This window comes from Myotis daubentonii, chromosome 8 (assembly GCF_963259705.1).
Source record: "Myotis daubentonii chromosome 8, mMyoDau2.1, whole genome shotgun sequence".
NCBI classification, from domain to species: domain Eukaryota; kingdom Metazoa; phylum Chordata; class Mammalia; order Chiroptera; family Vespertilionidae; genus Myotis; species Myotis daubentonii.
Genome location: NC_081847.1, coordinates 26,896,623 through 26,914,248, shown reverse-complemented (window position 1 = coordinate 26,914,248; position 17,626 = coordinate 26,896,623). Strand labels below are relative to the sequence as shown.

Genomic DNA, 17,626 nt, shown 5'->3' with positions numbered 1-17,626 from the left:
GTCAGGCCTGGGCAGGGGACCCTCATTTCCCCCCATCACTGGTTCTGCCCCTACCCCAGGCCTGATGCCTCTGGCCCAGGCATCAGGCCTGGGCAGGGGACCCCCAGACCCCTCCGATTGCTGGCTCTGCCCCTTGCCCAGGCCTGATGCCTCGGCCAGAGGCGTAGACCCCCATCACCCTCCGATCGCCTGATCGGCGCCTTGCCCAGGCCTGACGCCTCCGCCAGAGGTGTCAGGCTTGGACAGGGGACCCCCACCTCCCCCCGATCACTGGCTCTGGCCCACGCCCAGGCCTGAGGCCTCTGGCCCAGGAATCATGCCTGGGCAGGGGACCCCCATCTTCCTCTGATCGCTTGCTCCACCCCCCGCCCAAGCCTGACGCCTCTGACCCAGGCTTCAGGCCTGGGCAAGGGGACCATCATATCCCCCCAATCCCCGGCTCCGCCCCCCACCCAGGCCTGATGCCAGAGGAGTTGACCCTCATCACCCTCCGATCACCAATCACCAGATCGGCCCCTTGACCAGGCCTGAGGCCTCCGGCAGAGGTGTCAGGCCTGGGCAGGGGACCCCCAGCTTCCCGCGATTGTAGGCTCCGCCCCTGCCCAGGCCTAACGCCTCTGGCTGAGGCGTCCGGCTCGGGCAGCGGGGACCCGCAGCTGCAGCGGCCCCGCGATCGTGGGCTCCGCTTTCCCAGGCAAGGGACCCCTAGCTCCTGGGACTGCCAGCTTCGACCGTGTCCAGCTCCCATCGCTGGCTCCACCCCTACTTCCTGCTATCACTGGCCAGGGCAGAAAAGGCACCTGATTCTCTGATCATGGCTGGGGGGCAGGGCAAAGGCGGCCCCAGGGCCGTCTTTGCCCTGCCCCCCAGCTCTTAGCTCCCCCCTGGGTTTCCGATCACTGTCAGTGGCAGGGGGCTTCTTCCTGCTTTCCCTTTCACCTCCTTGCATTGTGCCTACATATGCAAATTAACCGCCATCTTGTTGGCAGTTAACTGCCAATCTTAGTTGGCAGTTAATTTGCATATAGCCCTGATTAGCCAATGAAAAGGGTATCGTCGTACGCCAATTACCATTTTTCTCTTTTATTAGTGTAGATTTGGTTAATTTCATAAACTATTGGAACTAGAATTGGCACAAGCTTTCTTTAATACAGTTAGCCATACTTAATAAAATCTGAAAAATGTTTGATACTCGGCCTAATATACAACAGAAATGCTCACCAAAAACAGTGCTACTAGGAAGAGCCCCAAACTGCATATAGCCCAATGTCTGTAAACAGTCGGGTGGATCCACACTTTGTGTTACAATCACAGACTAAACTCTCGGAATAAATAAACCACAGTCACACACAACATGCAACAAGGACTGTGTTGAAGAAAAGAGGCCAGACAGGAATGAGCACATTCTTTATGATTCCATCTACATAAAGTTCAAAAACAAGCAAAACTAACTCATGCTGTTGGAAACACGGATTGGATTATTACACTTTGTGAAAGTGTATAGGCCTTTATCTTTACGATTTATATATTTTTAGGCATGTATTTATGTTTCATCAAAATAATACATAAAATATTCATAGAAAAAATTACTTCAAGAATTTTTTTTAAACATATATGTTTATTTACTTCAGAGAGGAAGGGAGAGGGAGAGAGAGATAGGAACATCAATACTGAGAGAGAATCATTGATCAGCTACCTCCTCCTCCACACCCCTAGTGGGGATGGAGCCTACAACCAGGGCATGTGCCCTGACTGGGAATGGAACCGAGACCTCCTGGTTCATAGGTTGATGCTGAACCACTGAGCCACGCTAGTCAGGCAACAATGTCTTTTTAAAAACATGTTTTAAAGATTTAGTTCCCTGGGTAACAAGTTGACACATACAACAAGAGACAGAAGTGTAAATAGAGCATGATTCCAGTGTTATTTAAAAAGTAAATGCATAGAAGAAAGGCCAAGGGTCTGTACAATAAACTAACAGTGATTATCTCTGGATGGCTTGTTGATGAGTGATATTTGACTCTTTATATAAATGAACATTATCTGTATGCTTAAGAGCATATTCAAATTATAACCTTTCATACACAGACTTTTTTTTAAGTATTTTCTCTGGAATTTTTTTAAACACAGGTTGGAAGATCTTGAACCCTGTTGCTATTTGCCATAGCTGATGTGCTGCACACTGTTCTTAGAGAAATGGGATTGAATCTGTCATCAAAAATGCAGCAATTCCTTGGGATTATAAATTATTAATATAATAAGTTACTATGCAATCCTAATGAGTCTATTTGGGCCTGAGGGAAACCATTAAATAAATGTACCTGATTTTCTCACTAGCCTCTTTATCCAAAGGAATCTAATGTCAGGAGACTAGACACATTATAAGAAAGGGAAGCATATTTCAATTGCTTAAAGACCTCAGCATTTAAGAACACCAATTTGTATTCTGATTTTAACATTAATTCACTAGCTATCTCATCTTCTACTCAGGTCTGTTGTTATTCATGGCATAGGTATGCTATTTCTGAATCTTTTGGCAGTTCTAAATATTTATGATAACGTTTTTCCCCCTCTCAGAAGCAGAAAGTTCAAATCAAAGAAAGCATGGAAACATGTGAACTATGACTTAATCTAGGTCCAAATAGATGGCAATTCACTGCAGTTAGGACATCGTCAACGTTAAGGCACCCACTATTCATGGATGGCTGAGATAAAAATTGCTGGCATACTGTTATACTCCATTGACTATAAGATCCATCTTAATTTCAGAAATGTTAACATATTTTTAAATGCATTTTCTAGAATTGACCAGATATGTCAATAAAATTCAGAATGTCTTAAGGTCAAGTTTCACATTAAATGAATTCCCAGCAGTGGATAAACTATGTAGCCATGTAATGGTGCCACTGGGAAAATCACATTAATGGGCTTTCCTTCACTTTATTGCTTTATACTGGAACACTGATAAATGTACAGGCCTACCACATCTATACTGTGAATAGTGCCCCTGGCAGAGGGTGCTGTAGAACCTGAACAATCATTAGTGAAGCGTCTACAGGCACACTGCCAGAAACTGTGCTAAACGCTTGGCAGCAATTCTTCTATTTCACCAGCACAATAATCCTGAAAAGTAGGGAAGCCTTGTGATCCTTAAGGTGGATGCTATCGGTGTCCCGCAGAGATCCCCTTCACCCGCCGGCAGACCCATCCTCAAGCTGCAGTGAGCGATGGCTGACAACAGCTCAGAGCTTTCCCTGCTCTTAAAAATTGCTCTCAGCCAAAAGGAAGCTTCCGCTCTAGTAGGCTCTGCCTCCCCTCACGGACGATCCCAAATATGCAAAATGCTGACCCCCTTGCCTCAAGGTGAGGCCGACTCCGTGGTACAATTCACACTCCAGAGTGCCCAGTTGGGTCAGGCAGGAGCCAGCCTCCATCTAAACCCACATCACCTTTAACTGCTTCCCCTTCCCCACCTGCTGCCCTCACTCCCCTCCCCCTGAGAGCCTCCCTCGGGGAACCGGCTTGCTCCTCTTGGGCTCTGTTTCTAGGGAGCCCAAACTTTTAAAAAAAAGTTACAAGTGAATAAATTGAGTCTTTGAGAAATTTGGTAACCTTGTCACAAAGTTAGCAAGTGACGGAGCCACCCTGAAACCCACTGAAGCTCGACATCAAAGCTCTGCTCTTAAGCTCGGGCTGGCTAGGATCAGACACACAAGTTGCTGTTACTCCTCTCTACGTCTGTCTTTTCAGACCTTCCATGTCTGTTAGCTTTTCTGCTCTTTTGTTGCAGAAGTGGAAGCGCAGACTATTGAAGAGCTAAAGCAACAGAAGTCGTTTGTAAAACTTCAAAAGAAGCACTACAAAGAAATGAAAGAGCTGGTTAAGAGACACCACAAGAAAACCACAGACCTTATCAAGGAGCACACTACAAAGTATAATGAAATTCAGAATGACTACCTAAGAAGGAGAGCGGCTTTGGAAAAGACAGCCAAAAAGGATAGTAAGAAAAAGTAAGTTGAATGAGTATGATTTGTTTGATGGCATGAGGAAGAGAGACATTTACGTGGATTTTTTTACTGTCTTATACTGTATTTTGCACCTCGACCACTGCAAGATGGAAAGCCACCCCATTCCTTCCATTATGTATCTCTTCTGTCACCTCAGCTTAGTTTTGCTTGTGGACTGAATTTCTTGATGTGACTAAATTCTGAGAATAGATATGCAGGGAGTCCTATCCATGAGTCCTAGCCTATGAGCCCAATATCAACTGGCTGACTTCCCATAATACAGCCGCCAACCTAGTGGATATGAAATTTTTCCATGTACCTAGACCAGGGGTGGGCAAACTTTTTGACTCGAGGGCCACAATGGGTTCTTAAACTGGACCAGAGGGCCGGAACAAAAGCATGGATGGAGTGTTTGTGTGAACTAATATAAATTCAAAGTAAACATCATTACATAAAAGGGTACGGTCTTTTTTTTTTTAGTTTTATTCATTTCAAACGGGCCGGATCCAGCCCGCGGGCCGTAGTTTGCCCACGACTGACTTAGACCCTAGTTGAAGAGATAATTTGTCATACAGAAAGAAGTTTCACCTGTTCTTTGCTGCCCCATCGTTAACCCACAAAGCCCTGCACAGGTAACCCTAGTGTTTGGATCCAGGGGTCCCCACGGCTCCATGCACCCAGACTTGACGTGGAGAGGCATCTCTCACACATTTATTCAACCAGTGTTTATTGAGCACCAACTGTATGCCTGGAGGACACAGCAGTTAACATGACCTACATAATGCTCACGCACAGTAACTGATGTGGTCATGTGGGAACCATGTGAGCATGTAAGCTACCTGTCAGGGAGAGTTGGAGGGCTGTACTACATCCTCCCTTCCACTTCTTTATTGAGTAATCTTATCTTGATGCCAGGTTATAGAGAGAGGTAAGGTGCCTTTTGCAGATCCATATTGTGAGAACAAGATTTAACATGTGATTAACTTAAAAGCACAATCAAAACCCAGTACTAGGGTTTTAAAAAGCAGCAAAACCTTTACTTCTAAGAACTGGAGCTGCCTCACAAGCCATCTGGGTGAACTTTTATCACTTCTTCAAGGAAGAAGCTGAAAGCTAATGGCATTAACATTTACCTGCAGTTACATAAACAGTTCCAGTAAAGCTTGGCCTAAAACTTCTCCTAAATTCCTATTTTAGTGATATGTATGTAGTCATTTATTTATTCACATATTTATTTACTTATGTCTTATTCTGCAAACTTCCAATAGAGCGTTGAAGTTACTTACAGAAGACGTGTGTAAAAATCTTACAAAAAGCAGAGAAAGAAAAACAACATACACACATACATACACACAGACTGAGTGGTTACCAGTTTTTCAGGCCTGCTGTCCAACACGGGAGTCATTAGCCATAAGTGGCTATTGAGCCCTTGGAAAGTGGCTCATAGAATTTGAAATGTGCTGTAAGTATAATATAAATACCAGATTTCAAAGACTTTATTTAAAAAGAAAAGAATATGAAATAACTCATTTTATATGAACCTACCACATTTTCTTTTAATTGCATGTTGAAGTGCTAATATTGGGGAAGTATTAGGTTATATAAAATATATTATTAAAATTAATTTCACTCATTTCTTTTTACTCTTTAAGGTAGCTACTAAAATTTTTAGATCACATATGTAGAAAAAAATTAACTGTGGCTCATCTTGTATTTCTACTGGATAGCACCAACCATTTAATGCAATTTCAGTCCTTAAACATTGAATATAGCTCTCATCTTCTGAGAAAAGGAAATATGGGTTAGACAGTTCTCCTCATCTGATTAAAGGAAACTTGCTTGCTTTTCCAAGAGAGACAAACATTTTCCTGGTATTAAATTATAGAAGAATCCATCTCATGGATCTTAAACAGGCAACATTAGACAACGGGGGATATTTTCAACTCTGCTTTTACAAAAGATGCAGAAGCCTTGTTCCCTTGGTTATTTTCTAATACTTCCCCTCAACACACAGACGGAAGCCCCTAAGCATCTAGGATCAAAGGACACATCAGGAGAGCCTCCTTTTAAAAGGCAAAGCCACTGAGGCCTGATCATGTCTGCCACCTCCCAGCTTCCTTCATACATCTTAAACTTCTGAAAATAACTCAGCAATGAATGGATATAATATTCTTTAGATTTGTTTTTTATTCATATATCCATCATCTCAACTGAGCTGTCCACATAATGTGTCGAGCTGACCATATAAGGATAGTTTCTCTCCAGACACTGGCATGCATGATTCTGTGCTGTAATTGTTTGTTCTTTTATAAGCCTCACCTGAGGATATTATTTCTATTGATTTTTAGAGAGAGTAGAATGGAGAAAGAAGGGGGAAAGAGAGAGAGAGAAAAAAAAAACATTGATGTGAGAGAGAGATACTGATTGGTTGCCTCCCCAACTGGGACCAGATATCAAACCTGCAAATGAGGTACATGCTCTTGACCTGGAATCAAACCCATGACCCTTTGGTCTAAGGGCCAATGCTCTAACCCCTGAGCAACCAGGGTTCGTTGCTATTCTTAAGACCTTGCTTTCCCCCAGGTGTCTGTCCTCAGGTGAGCAACATTGCAGTACCCTCCCCTCGCAGTATCCTTAGGCACAGTGTGTCAGTGAACCTTGGCTTCCTCAGATGTTAACTGGAGATAGTCATTCTCCTCGTTGCATTGTTGTGAAAGCCTTTTGTAGTGTAGAAAGTGCCTGGCACATATTGAGTGGTCACAAATGTCTTGTCCTCAGCACTTCAGCCTATACTTGAGGTGGATTATCGAAATATTTATTTCCAAGCACAGTGCTCTCTCTAGGAGGAAACCTGGTGAACCACTACCCTCCACCGTACTGTGACCTGCATGTTTTGTGAGTTAAGTTCTGTGTCTCCGCAGATCGGAACCCAGTAGCCCTGACCATGGCTCATCAACCATTGAGCAAGATCTGGCTGCCCTGGATGCCGAAATGACCCAGAAGTTAATAGACTTGAAGGACAAGCAACAACAGCAACTGCTTAATCTTCGACAAGAACAGTATTATAGTGAAAAATACCAGAAGCGAGAACACATTAAACTGGTAAGCCCAAGAAACATGGTTTATGTTTGTATGGCTGGAACCCTATTTTCTATAGAAAACTTTGATGAAAACTTTGAATAAATTAAAGTTAGACTGCGGCAGATGTGGCTGTGCCTTCCTGCTGCTTCCTTCCCCAATAATATTATTTTGATGCCAGGTTATTGAGAGAGGTAAGATATGTTTTTCCAGGTTATAGAGAGGTAAGATATGTTTTTCAGATCCATATTATGACATATGACTTAACACATGATTAACTTACAAACAATAAAAACCCAGAACCTGGGTTTTTTAAAGCAGAAAATCATCATTTCTTAGAACTGGACATGTCTAGTGTTCACCATACTAATATTTTATAATTCCCTTCTTCCAGCATCTTTACCAAGCTCCTCTCTGCTCCCGAATGAGGCTATGTGTTATTGCTTTTATTTTCACTGACTTATTGGGGGGTTATATTTTTTTTGAGAGTTTTACAATCTTACAAAGAACTGGAAAACACTTTAAAAAGATTAAGACCATGCTGCTAATAAATGTTCACTTTCATTGTAACTCTGGGCTTCTCAAGAACTAAAAACAATTATACAGCCTACTAAATGGTAAGTATGGAGTGTTGTCTACCCAATTGCTCAGGCTCCCAGTGAAATAAAATGCCATCGTCTCTGTTAATGATCAGTTTTATCTTCCAAAATGTTGATGCCTTGACACATAATAGGGACATGAAAAATATTTGGTGATAGGTAAATTAAATGAATCAATCAATCAACTAGCCTTGAAACAAGCTTGTGCCCCAAACAAAATAAATGAGTTAGCTTTATAGAAATTAGTGTCCCCAGAGGAAATGGGTTCTGAGAGGTGTTTGTATGACCTGTCCATTTCCTTGTTGAAGGTGGGTCCATGTAAGAGAGTTCTGAGGCACTTTCTGTTGGCAGGTTGGCTATCCATGGGCGGTGTAGCCAGGATAAAGTGCAATTCTGTTGTTAGATTACTGATTCCCAATGGCAATATGCCAGTGAGTAGGTCTAAATCGCAGGAGGAGCTAGTCAAAATCAGATTTCACTTGGTCAATAATTGTCAGCTTCAGCCTGTGTCAGAATTACCTAGAGCAGTGGTCGGCAAACTGCGGCTCAGCAAACCGCGGCTCATGAGACACATGTGGCTCTTTGGTCCCTTGAGTGTGGCTCTGCCACAAAATACCAACTTCTGTGCATGGGCCACGAAGTTTCAATCACACTGTACGTGCGCCTGCACATGGTATCTTGTGGAAGAGCCACACTGAAGGGGCCAATGAGCCGCATGTGGCTCATGAGCCACGGTTTGTCAACCACGGACCTAGAGGGCTTGTTAGAGCAGATCGCTGGGTCCCAGCCTGAGTTCCCAATTCCACAGATCGGAACTCTCCAAGGGCCTCTGATGCTGATGCTCCTGGTCTAGGGACCACACTTGGAGACCCAGGATTTGTCTTTCATGAGCTTCGCATGATTTTGATGGGCCCCCTTGTTTATGAACCGTTAAGCTAAGACCTGAACCGTGGTGCAGCAGTTGAGTTTGATGTAGGGAAGGGATTGCCCAGGACAGAACCCGAGAAAGTCAAAGTGAAGTTTAATGGGAGATAATGGCTTTGGGACACACTGCAAACACTACCATCTGGCTTTCTCTAGTGCAGCATCCCTAGTACTCCAGAAAATAGTAATAACATAATTACTGTGTATTGGGCACCCACCATGGGGCTATGCACTGTGCTAAGCCATTTATAGGAACTGCCCAATTTAACCCTCATTGTAACCACTGGGTTTTGGTACTACTGTAAGCCCATTTAGCAGATTAAAAATCTTACCGAGAAATGTAGTGACTTTCCCAAGGTTTCACAACTAGAAAGTGGTGCAGTTGGGATTTGAACCTTGATCTGCTGACTCTAGACTAGAACTCCTGCTTTAAACCATAGTGCAGGTGCCTCCACTAATTCCGATGCCAAGCCAACGTTATGATAATGACCTCAAAGCTATGTATCGACTTGTGAGTACACGGCCAACTCCTTCATTAGGATGATTGGATACCGTGCCACTCTCTCTTTTTCTCTTCTTTTAAAAAGATATTTTATATTTTACTTTTAGAGAGAGAGGAACAGAGAGGGAGAGAGAGAGAAATATTGATGTAAGAGCAAAACATTGATTGGCTGCCTCCTGCATGCCCCATTCAGGGAATTGAGCTGCAACCTGGGCATACGCCCTGAACGGGAATCAAACTGGCAACCTTTCAATGCATGGATAACACCCAACCAACTGAGCCCACTGGCCAGGGCTCTCTTTTTTATTTAACAGATTTATTTCACATACCATGCAATTCACTCATTTAAAGTGTACAGTTCAATGGTTTTTAAATTGTGGATTTGGAGCTCAGATAAAGCCCAAACACTGTGGGGCTTTGGACACACACATATGGGCCTTTGTTAAGAGGGCTCAGCCCAAAGACCGTGGATTTAACAGGGGTCCTCAAACTTTTTAAACAGGGGGCCAGTTCACTGTCCCTCAGACCGTTGAAGGGCTGGACTATAGTTTAAAAAAAACAACTAGTCGGCTGCTAAGCAACAGGCAGCGGCGGCAAAAACACCCGGCGAGCTGGATAAATGTTTTGGCCCGCGAGCCATAGTTTGAGGACCCCTGATTTAGAACCAAAGTTTATTTTAGAGCTATTGGGGCGCATCCGCAACATACACGTCATGCCTTCTAGCTGATGTGTGTATCAGAACTTTCGGTCAACTCCATTTCTGATGGAAAATCTTTTTAGTGGAAGGCATGCAGAACTGTCAATTCTATCTTTGGTTGTGGTTCTGAATTATGACTAGACTTTTAGGCTAAATTAGACAAACGGAAGTGTAATTAAAAAGTCAGTTGGCCCCAGGTAAAAAGGAGTATTTGGGTGATGAGAAAAATTAAAACAAGATATTTTATCTTCGAAAATTGCTTTGGGAATTAAATACACATGTATCTTTGTTAAGGCTTTTCAAATGCCAGCACCCAGAGTTCAAGGATCTAGAAAGAAACCATGGCATCGGTAAGCTACCTGCTAAATATTCATAAAAAAGTAAATGTTTACAAAATGCTTTGGTTGACACTGGAGATAAAGTTGAAGACATGATCACCACACACTGAGAGAACATATATTACAAACAGTTATATTACCAGGTGAATAAATGAAATAATAAAGGTCTCAACAAATTGATATGAAAATACACTTGTGAGAACAGATTGTCTAACTGTATACACTGATAAACACCAAGGGACTATTTTAAGGAATTGTTCATATTATCAGGGAGGTGTAAAATGCACACCAAGTGACATAGACTATACCTTCAAAGGATTTTTTATGCATGCCCACATAAGGATCTTCATCTTTAAAGTTCTATATCCAAATAGCTCTGCAGTCTGGTTACTTCAAGTGAAGTCCCCTGCTCACCTGGCACCACCTGCTAAATCACAATTTGCATTTTAAGAGGAGTCCCAGGTGACCTGTTACACATTCAAGTTGAAGAAGCTCAGTTTTTGAGCTATCTACCCTTCCCTTTGCTCGACAAGACTAGAATGAGCCTAAAATTTCTTTTAGTTGAAATGGGAAATAGAACCGCTGACAACTGACAGCTGATCATCAAGCTGGATGAGTATCTATTGGTGCCCAAGTCGCAGATCCTATGGAAATCGCATCTGTGATTTCTGGCCTAAATTCACAATAAAAGAAAATGGTTATTTTTAGGTGGAGGTGAGTGAAAATGAAGACATGTTTCTCAACCTTATTTAAGTTCCTGTGCTTCCTAATATCTTTCCACAGAAATTATGAGGATCTGTGGACCCCAATTAGGGACCCCTGTACCAAGAAAGACCTATACACTTGAGGAATTGGCTGTAACTTGTTTATCTGTTTTCATCAACTGCCAAAGGTTGACCCTGAGTTTTGCCCATTCAGTCAGGGTTAGATTTTAATTTTGAAGTGACTTTGCTAAGTGGAGGAAATCCTGAGGGGATCTCCCTGAGGATTCCTCCATCACTCTCAATCAGCCACAGCGTCAGAATTCAAGGCTTGACACCCTCAGCATAGTGAGAGGGGCTTTTGTGGTGATGTCCATGGGCCGCTCCTCCATTTCAGCAGTGCCTGGCCTGGCATTTTGTTTTCTCATTTCTTCCTTCTTGGTAGCTTTAAGGAAATATTTCCTCGCTTTCTCTCAGTCATCACTCTCTATTCGGTGCAGAGGCTTGTTTAGTTTTGCTTTGCATCCCACCTTTTCTCCTCTGTTGTATTTTTAAGTCTCCCACATGTTCTAATCCCATTCATGTCTTCCTTCCTTCCTTCACATCAACATGAATGGCTCATGATCTTCTCATGCATCCTCCTGCCTGTCCCAAAAGCAATCATTTGTGGCTCCAAACCCACACTAGTGACCATCCACCTGAGTTCCCCAGTTTCTGGCCAGTCTGGGTGTTTCACAGTGAAAGCTTGGGGTAGTGAAAGCTCTGGGTGAATGTTGATCAGCTGTGAATAGATGACACATCGGGATGGGAGTGGTGATGAGTGCAGGTCTTGTCTCAAATCTCATCATTTCTGGCCAATGCTCCCCCACTGGGTAGCTGTACTTCCTCATTTGTCCGTTGAAGATAAAAATAATCCTCACTTCATTAAACTATAAGAAGGAATAATGAGGTAATGTACAGGAAACATTGTTTTAAGTGCAAGTTCCCCGCATCCCCCACAATACATCGGCTGCCTCCTGCATGCCCCCCACTGGGGGCGGAGCCTGCAACCCGGGCATGTGCCCTTGGCCGGAATCAAACCTGGGACCCTTCAGTCCACAGGCCCATGCTCTATCCACTGAGCCAAACCAGCTAGGCCTGTATTGCATTTTTCTGACATCCTGCTACAGCCTGAGCGGGCTCATCCTCTTCCTTTTAATGATTTCTATCTGCACCATTTGCTGTTGCTGCCTGTCTGGGAGCCAGTCTTGAATTATTTCCCTTCTGTGGCTGCCCGGCTGAAGTCTATGAACCAGGAGGAATTGCAGTGTCAGGAAGTATTGCTACACTCGTTGTGCTAGTGTTTTCTGTCTTCCTCCAACAGTCTGACTTGAACATAATGTCATTTGTCTGGGAAGTAACAATATAATTTTCCCCAAAACTTTACATTCTCTGCCAAGGAGGAAATGACAAATAAATAAAAGACTTTATTAATGAAATAATTGTCAAAATGTGTTCTTATGTTTCAGTTTTCCTGATCATCATTGGGTAACCCTAATGGAGTTGCTATTTTTCTTTTCATGTCTGTGTATATGTATTTACACATATATATGTATACGTATTTGTATATAGCTACATATATATGTAGATATATACACATCTATAATATATATTTACACACATACACATATATGTATGTATACATATATGTTTACATATACACATATTTCTTACTGTATATATAATTAGAAATGGTATTTATATAGTTAGAAATTATATTAATCTTCAATTGCATTCCTTTAATTATGAGCAAATATAAGCATATATATTTATATATAAATGTATATATATATATATTCACACACACATATACATACATATAAGGATGGGCAAAAGTAGGTTTACAGTTGTCAGTATGCAAAACACAGTTTATACTTGTATTATTTATTAACTGCTGTATTATTTTTCATATAATCTACTGCAAACCTACTTTTGTCCACCCCTGTACATACAAATGTATGCCTATATATAGTTCTCGCTGTGTATATTTACATAAAATACATATATATTTACATATATACATATATTACATATATACATATATTTCATATATGATGTTAAAAATTATATTATATATTACATTATGTTATATTTAATATTTATATATTACTTATATTATACTAGAGGCCCGGTGCATGAAATTCATGCCTGGGGGTGGGGTGCGGGGTTCCCTCAGCCCAGTCTGCACCCTCGCCAATCTGGGACATCCCTCTCGCAATCCAGGACCGCTGGCTCCTAACCGCTCACTGCCTGCCTGCCTGATCGCCCCTAACTGCCTCTGCCTCAACCCCCGCCACTGTGGCTTTGTCTGGAAGGACATCCGGAAGATGTCTGGAAGACATCTGGTCTATCCGGTCTAATTAGCATATTACCCCTTTATTAGTATACAGTATACAAGTATTACATGTATAGTTAAAAATGATAACTACATGGTTATAAATTGTATTAATTTTAAATCATATTGCTTTAATTATGAGAAAAAATAAGCATATTTATGTGTGTTTATTGGCCATTTGTATTCCTTTCTCCCACAAACTGCCTATTCACATCCATTGCCTATTTTTCTGTTGGATTGTCTTCTGTTTTTTTCACCCACAGAGTTCATACTGTATCTTTTCATTTATTATTTTAGGAAATTGGGCAAGTTAGAAAGTATAAAGTATGCTTATATAATTCACTCACCCATTTAAAATTATTGAATGCCTACTCTGGTTCTCATACTGATGAAGGGATTCTGTGTGGACCGAATGTCCTAAATGTGCTCCTGCCAAGGGGCTTACAGTGCTTAGGAGTACAATTTGTGGACTGAAACCTACTTATACCCTCCTTTATGAGTCACTGTTGTTGCATAAGAAACACCTTAAAATTTATTGGCTTAAAACAGTAACCATTTTCAGGAGTGTGGAACGTCCAGCTCAAGGGCCATATAAGGTCCGCCAAATCATTTGGGCTGGCCCTGTCAAGGCATTAGGGGTCTGTTAATTAAATGTTTGACCAAATATAGCAGGCTAATTTTTAAGTTGATAAATGTTTGTATGGCCCAGGAATAATGTTATAAATATCCAAATGGCCCTTGGCAGAAAAAAAGGTTCCCCACCCCTGAAGCTCTTGATTCTGTGCAGCAATTGAAGTTTAACTCAACTGGACGGTTCTCCTGGTGTTGGCTGAGCTCACTTATGTGTCTTTGGTTCAGCTGCCAGTCACTTAGGGGCTCCACTTCTGGAGGTTGGCTGACCACCAGCTGGGTCAGCATAGATGACTGACCCACATCTCTCATCATCCCACAGGATGGTATCCAGCTGAGAACGAGTGGAAGAGAGTGAGGTCTCTAAAGAGGTCTTGTTTCTTCTTCCTTCTTTGACCTAAACAAATCATAGGACTTGCCCCCATCCAAGAGATAGGCAAATCTCTCATTTAGGGGACCTGCAAGTTATATTGCAAAGAACATAGATACAGAGAGCAGTGGAGAATCAGGGCCTTTAAAAAAAAAAATTCATCTACACATAGCCCTCATCACTTGGAAATGAGATTCAATAAAACCATCCATGGAAACTTAACACAGGGCCTTGAACATGGGCAGCATTCCTTACCAAAGGACACTTCACACAGGAGTTAGAGTGAGTAGACATAACTTCCATTTTTAGTTATGTAACTTTAGCTAAAACCATTCACTTAGGTGTCTGCATTCTCATTTGTAAAATTAAAAAAAGTCTATACAACAATGTCTGTAAAGTTTCCCTCTGACTGTCATGCTAGTTTTACTTAAATCATTGAACCCAGAAATGATCCAGATCTCTGACCTTTCAAAATAATAATTAGGGATTTCAGCTTAAAGCAATAAACATTTCAATTTGGGTTTTTCTCTTGTGTGTGTGCACAATATAAGTCTTAATATATTTTTATGTGCTAATTGTTGACTATTTAGGTGAGATTAAAGGGGAAAAGGTCAGTAAACAGAACCATCCCCAAAGGCTAAGGAAATAATAGTTTTGACTTGTATCGACTTACTTGTATCGACTTACAGAAGCTTAGGGAACGGAAGAGATTCTGCTGAAAGGAAAATTCCAAAATAGAATCCACAAGTCAGATAATTTAGTTTGTGCCCTCTGGAACTACAGCCCTCACTGCATCCTGTCTGGCAAGTGGAGGGTGCTGAAATGATCTATTTTGCATTAAGGAAAAAATAGCTGGCATGCTGTGGCATTTATCTTCATGGGCAGCTCTTCTGGGTCTAGCTTCCAAATGGACTGTTGAAATATTAAACCCTTGATTTATTGCTATTTTAGTTATAAGCCACAGGATAAATCATGTATCTTTTAGCCATGTCTCCTGTCATAATTATTTGAAAAGCTCCAGTTTGAATACTATTGTCACTTTCCCATCTGACTGGTGGGTAATAATTACTATTTTACTCATTCTCAATTAAATGGCCTTGGCATCTTTTAGAATTCTGAAGGCTTATCCTAAAATTTTAGTGGTTTGGGTTTTCTTCAATTGGTTTAATGAGATATAACAATCTCATGGGGCTTGATCAGATGCAAACATTTTCTCATTTTCTTCTATTTTAATCAAGAAATCTATAATGCGCCCTGGCTAGTGTGACTTAGTTGTTTGGGCATTGTCCCATGCACAGAGAGGTTGCCAGTTCTATTTCTGGTCAGGATTTATGCCTGGGTTGCAGGCTGGATACCAGATGGGGGGCGGGGGAATCAGGCGGGGCATGCAGAAGGCAGCCTATTGATATCTTGTTCTCACACCAATGTTTCTCACTCCCTTTTCCGTCCTCTCTCTCAAAAAATCAATAAAATTATTTTAAAAAATAAATCCATAATTGCACTGTTTGTGACAAAACACCAACTTTTCAATAACTCTTGCAAGAACCTTCATTAGTATTTAGATTTATAAAGGGATAATACTTTGCTCTATTCTAAATTTTTACTTAAAACTATGTAAGAATTATTTTCAGTGTAAGTACTTTTATCATAAAAGTTGCCTTTATCAATAAAATAAATATCTCATGGCTATAAATACTTACTTTTTATCATTTCAGGATATCTTAAACCATTATTGAATTCTAAAAAAACTTATAGCCATAGAATAATATAATTTTACAACTTATTAAAGGAATTTTAGTGCTGATTTAGATGTTATATTTTACTGATGAGGAAATTCAGAGAATTGAGATGACAAAACCCAAGCATCATCTAGTAGGCTGATAAAATGAGATGAAACAACCAGAACTCTTTTTATCAAATTTCTTGATTTTTAAAAAACATTTGAAGATATTTCCAGTTGATAGCCTCGTAAAAGATTATCAAAAATATCATTCAATGGGGTATGTTACATTGATCCATTTATATTTCCCAGAAAACGAAAAAAGCTGACATTTACCTCGGCAAAATTTAAATGTGAAAAATAATTTTAAATGTTATACATGCATTGAGCCAATTTATTGACATTGACTAGGAGTCTTTTTCACTTTATTTCTTTGCACAGCAAGAATAAGAAAATTCAAGGATCTTTGAAACATTTAGATTCAAATAAGCTATAAATTTTGTTTAGCTATAGAAATAAAAAAAATCATTAAGTATGAAAGAATATCTCAGAGAATGATTAAGATAATTGCCCTTTTGATCTAAGAATTTCTCTTCCTCCTGAAAAGAGAAGAGAGAACGCCAGCTCCACATGGACAGGGCCTGTCTGTGGCTTCAAAGTTGGACCATCCACCCTAGTCCAGTGTCTAGTGATGCCTAGGTGCTCAGTAAACACTGGTTGATGAATGAATATTTCTCAATTTAAATGGCCAGGGTACACCCCAGTATAAACATCTGCTTTGTTTTTAAATTGTCAGTAATACATTTATTTATAGATCATTACTTAGTTTAAAAGAATCATAAATTCTTTGTAGAAGAAAAACAAACAATTTATAGTGAAAATTCAGCACTTGGTAAATGAGTGTTTTGACTAGGAAAAAAAGAAGATAGATTCTCTAGAGAGTAGAAGAACAGGAAGGAAGATTGAGTTGTGTCTGAAGTGTGGACATTTAATACTTGACTTTTTGCCCATTTTCCAAAATTATCCTTCTTAGAAGAGACTTCAAAGATTCCAATTTCTGTCCACATTTCTTTTATCCCTTTTGAGCTGGAGTCAAGAAATTACTTTCCCTCCATCGAAACCATTCTCTCACCGTCAAATGACCAAACCAAGCGAAATTCAGCGTGGATTGGAGAACAAACATGAAATTATATTCCCCTGTGGATTTTCTTTTTCATTCCTTAAAAGGTTTGGAACATTTAACTAGGAGAGTTGTTATGAGTGGTAAATAAACAAGCAAAATTACTGAAATGTGTCTACTTCTTTGGGCCAGGAAAAAATCATATTAAAAGTTAAAATTAGATGTTGTTTACTGCATTTCAGTTTACCACGTACCCTATTGTTTTCTTAGGAATTTTAAACTAATTTTTTTTCTTTTCTATCTTCAGTGAGTTTGTTGGCTAACACATGATTGACAGAGTCTTTGAGTAGAGCCTGTCTGTTAATAATACACCAGAAGTGAGAGTACTCCTAAGTTAGTTAAAAAGCATTTTAGTTATTATATGAAAAATTACTCTTCTGGGTCCTATTTTCACATTTCATACAATACAAACTCTGAGCACTAAACTCAGAGGTTCCTTCACCTTATTTTGGGGGCTTAAGTAGTGAAATTTTTTATTTCTGTTTTTATTTTTTTCTTTTATTTTT

The 17,626-nt window shown here is 40.6% G+C and overlaps 1 protein-coding gene across 4 annotated transcripts in view; it reads left to right on the top strand.

Annotated features, from left to right (window-relative positions):
* The window catches only part of PLCB1 (phospholipase C beta 1), a 625,546-nt gene that overhangs the window by 529,276 nt on the left and 78,644 nt on the right, over nt 1–17,626 (top strand). For all 4 annotated transcript variants that reach the window (XM_059705575.1, XM_059705573.1, XM_059705577.1 and 1 more), the window contains exons 26-27: nt 3,791–4,010; nt 6,929–7,109. In XM_059705575.1, the coding sequence (XP_059561558.1) occupies nt 3,791–4,010; nt 6,929–7,109 (401 nt within the window). The remainder of the gene's footprint in view (nt 1–3,790; nt 4,011–6,928; nt 7,110–17,626) is intronic.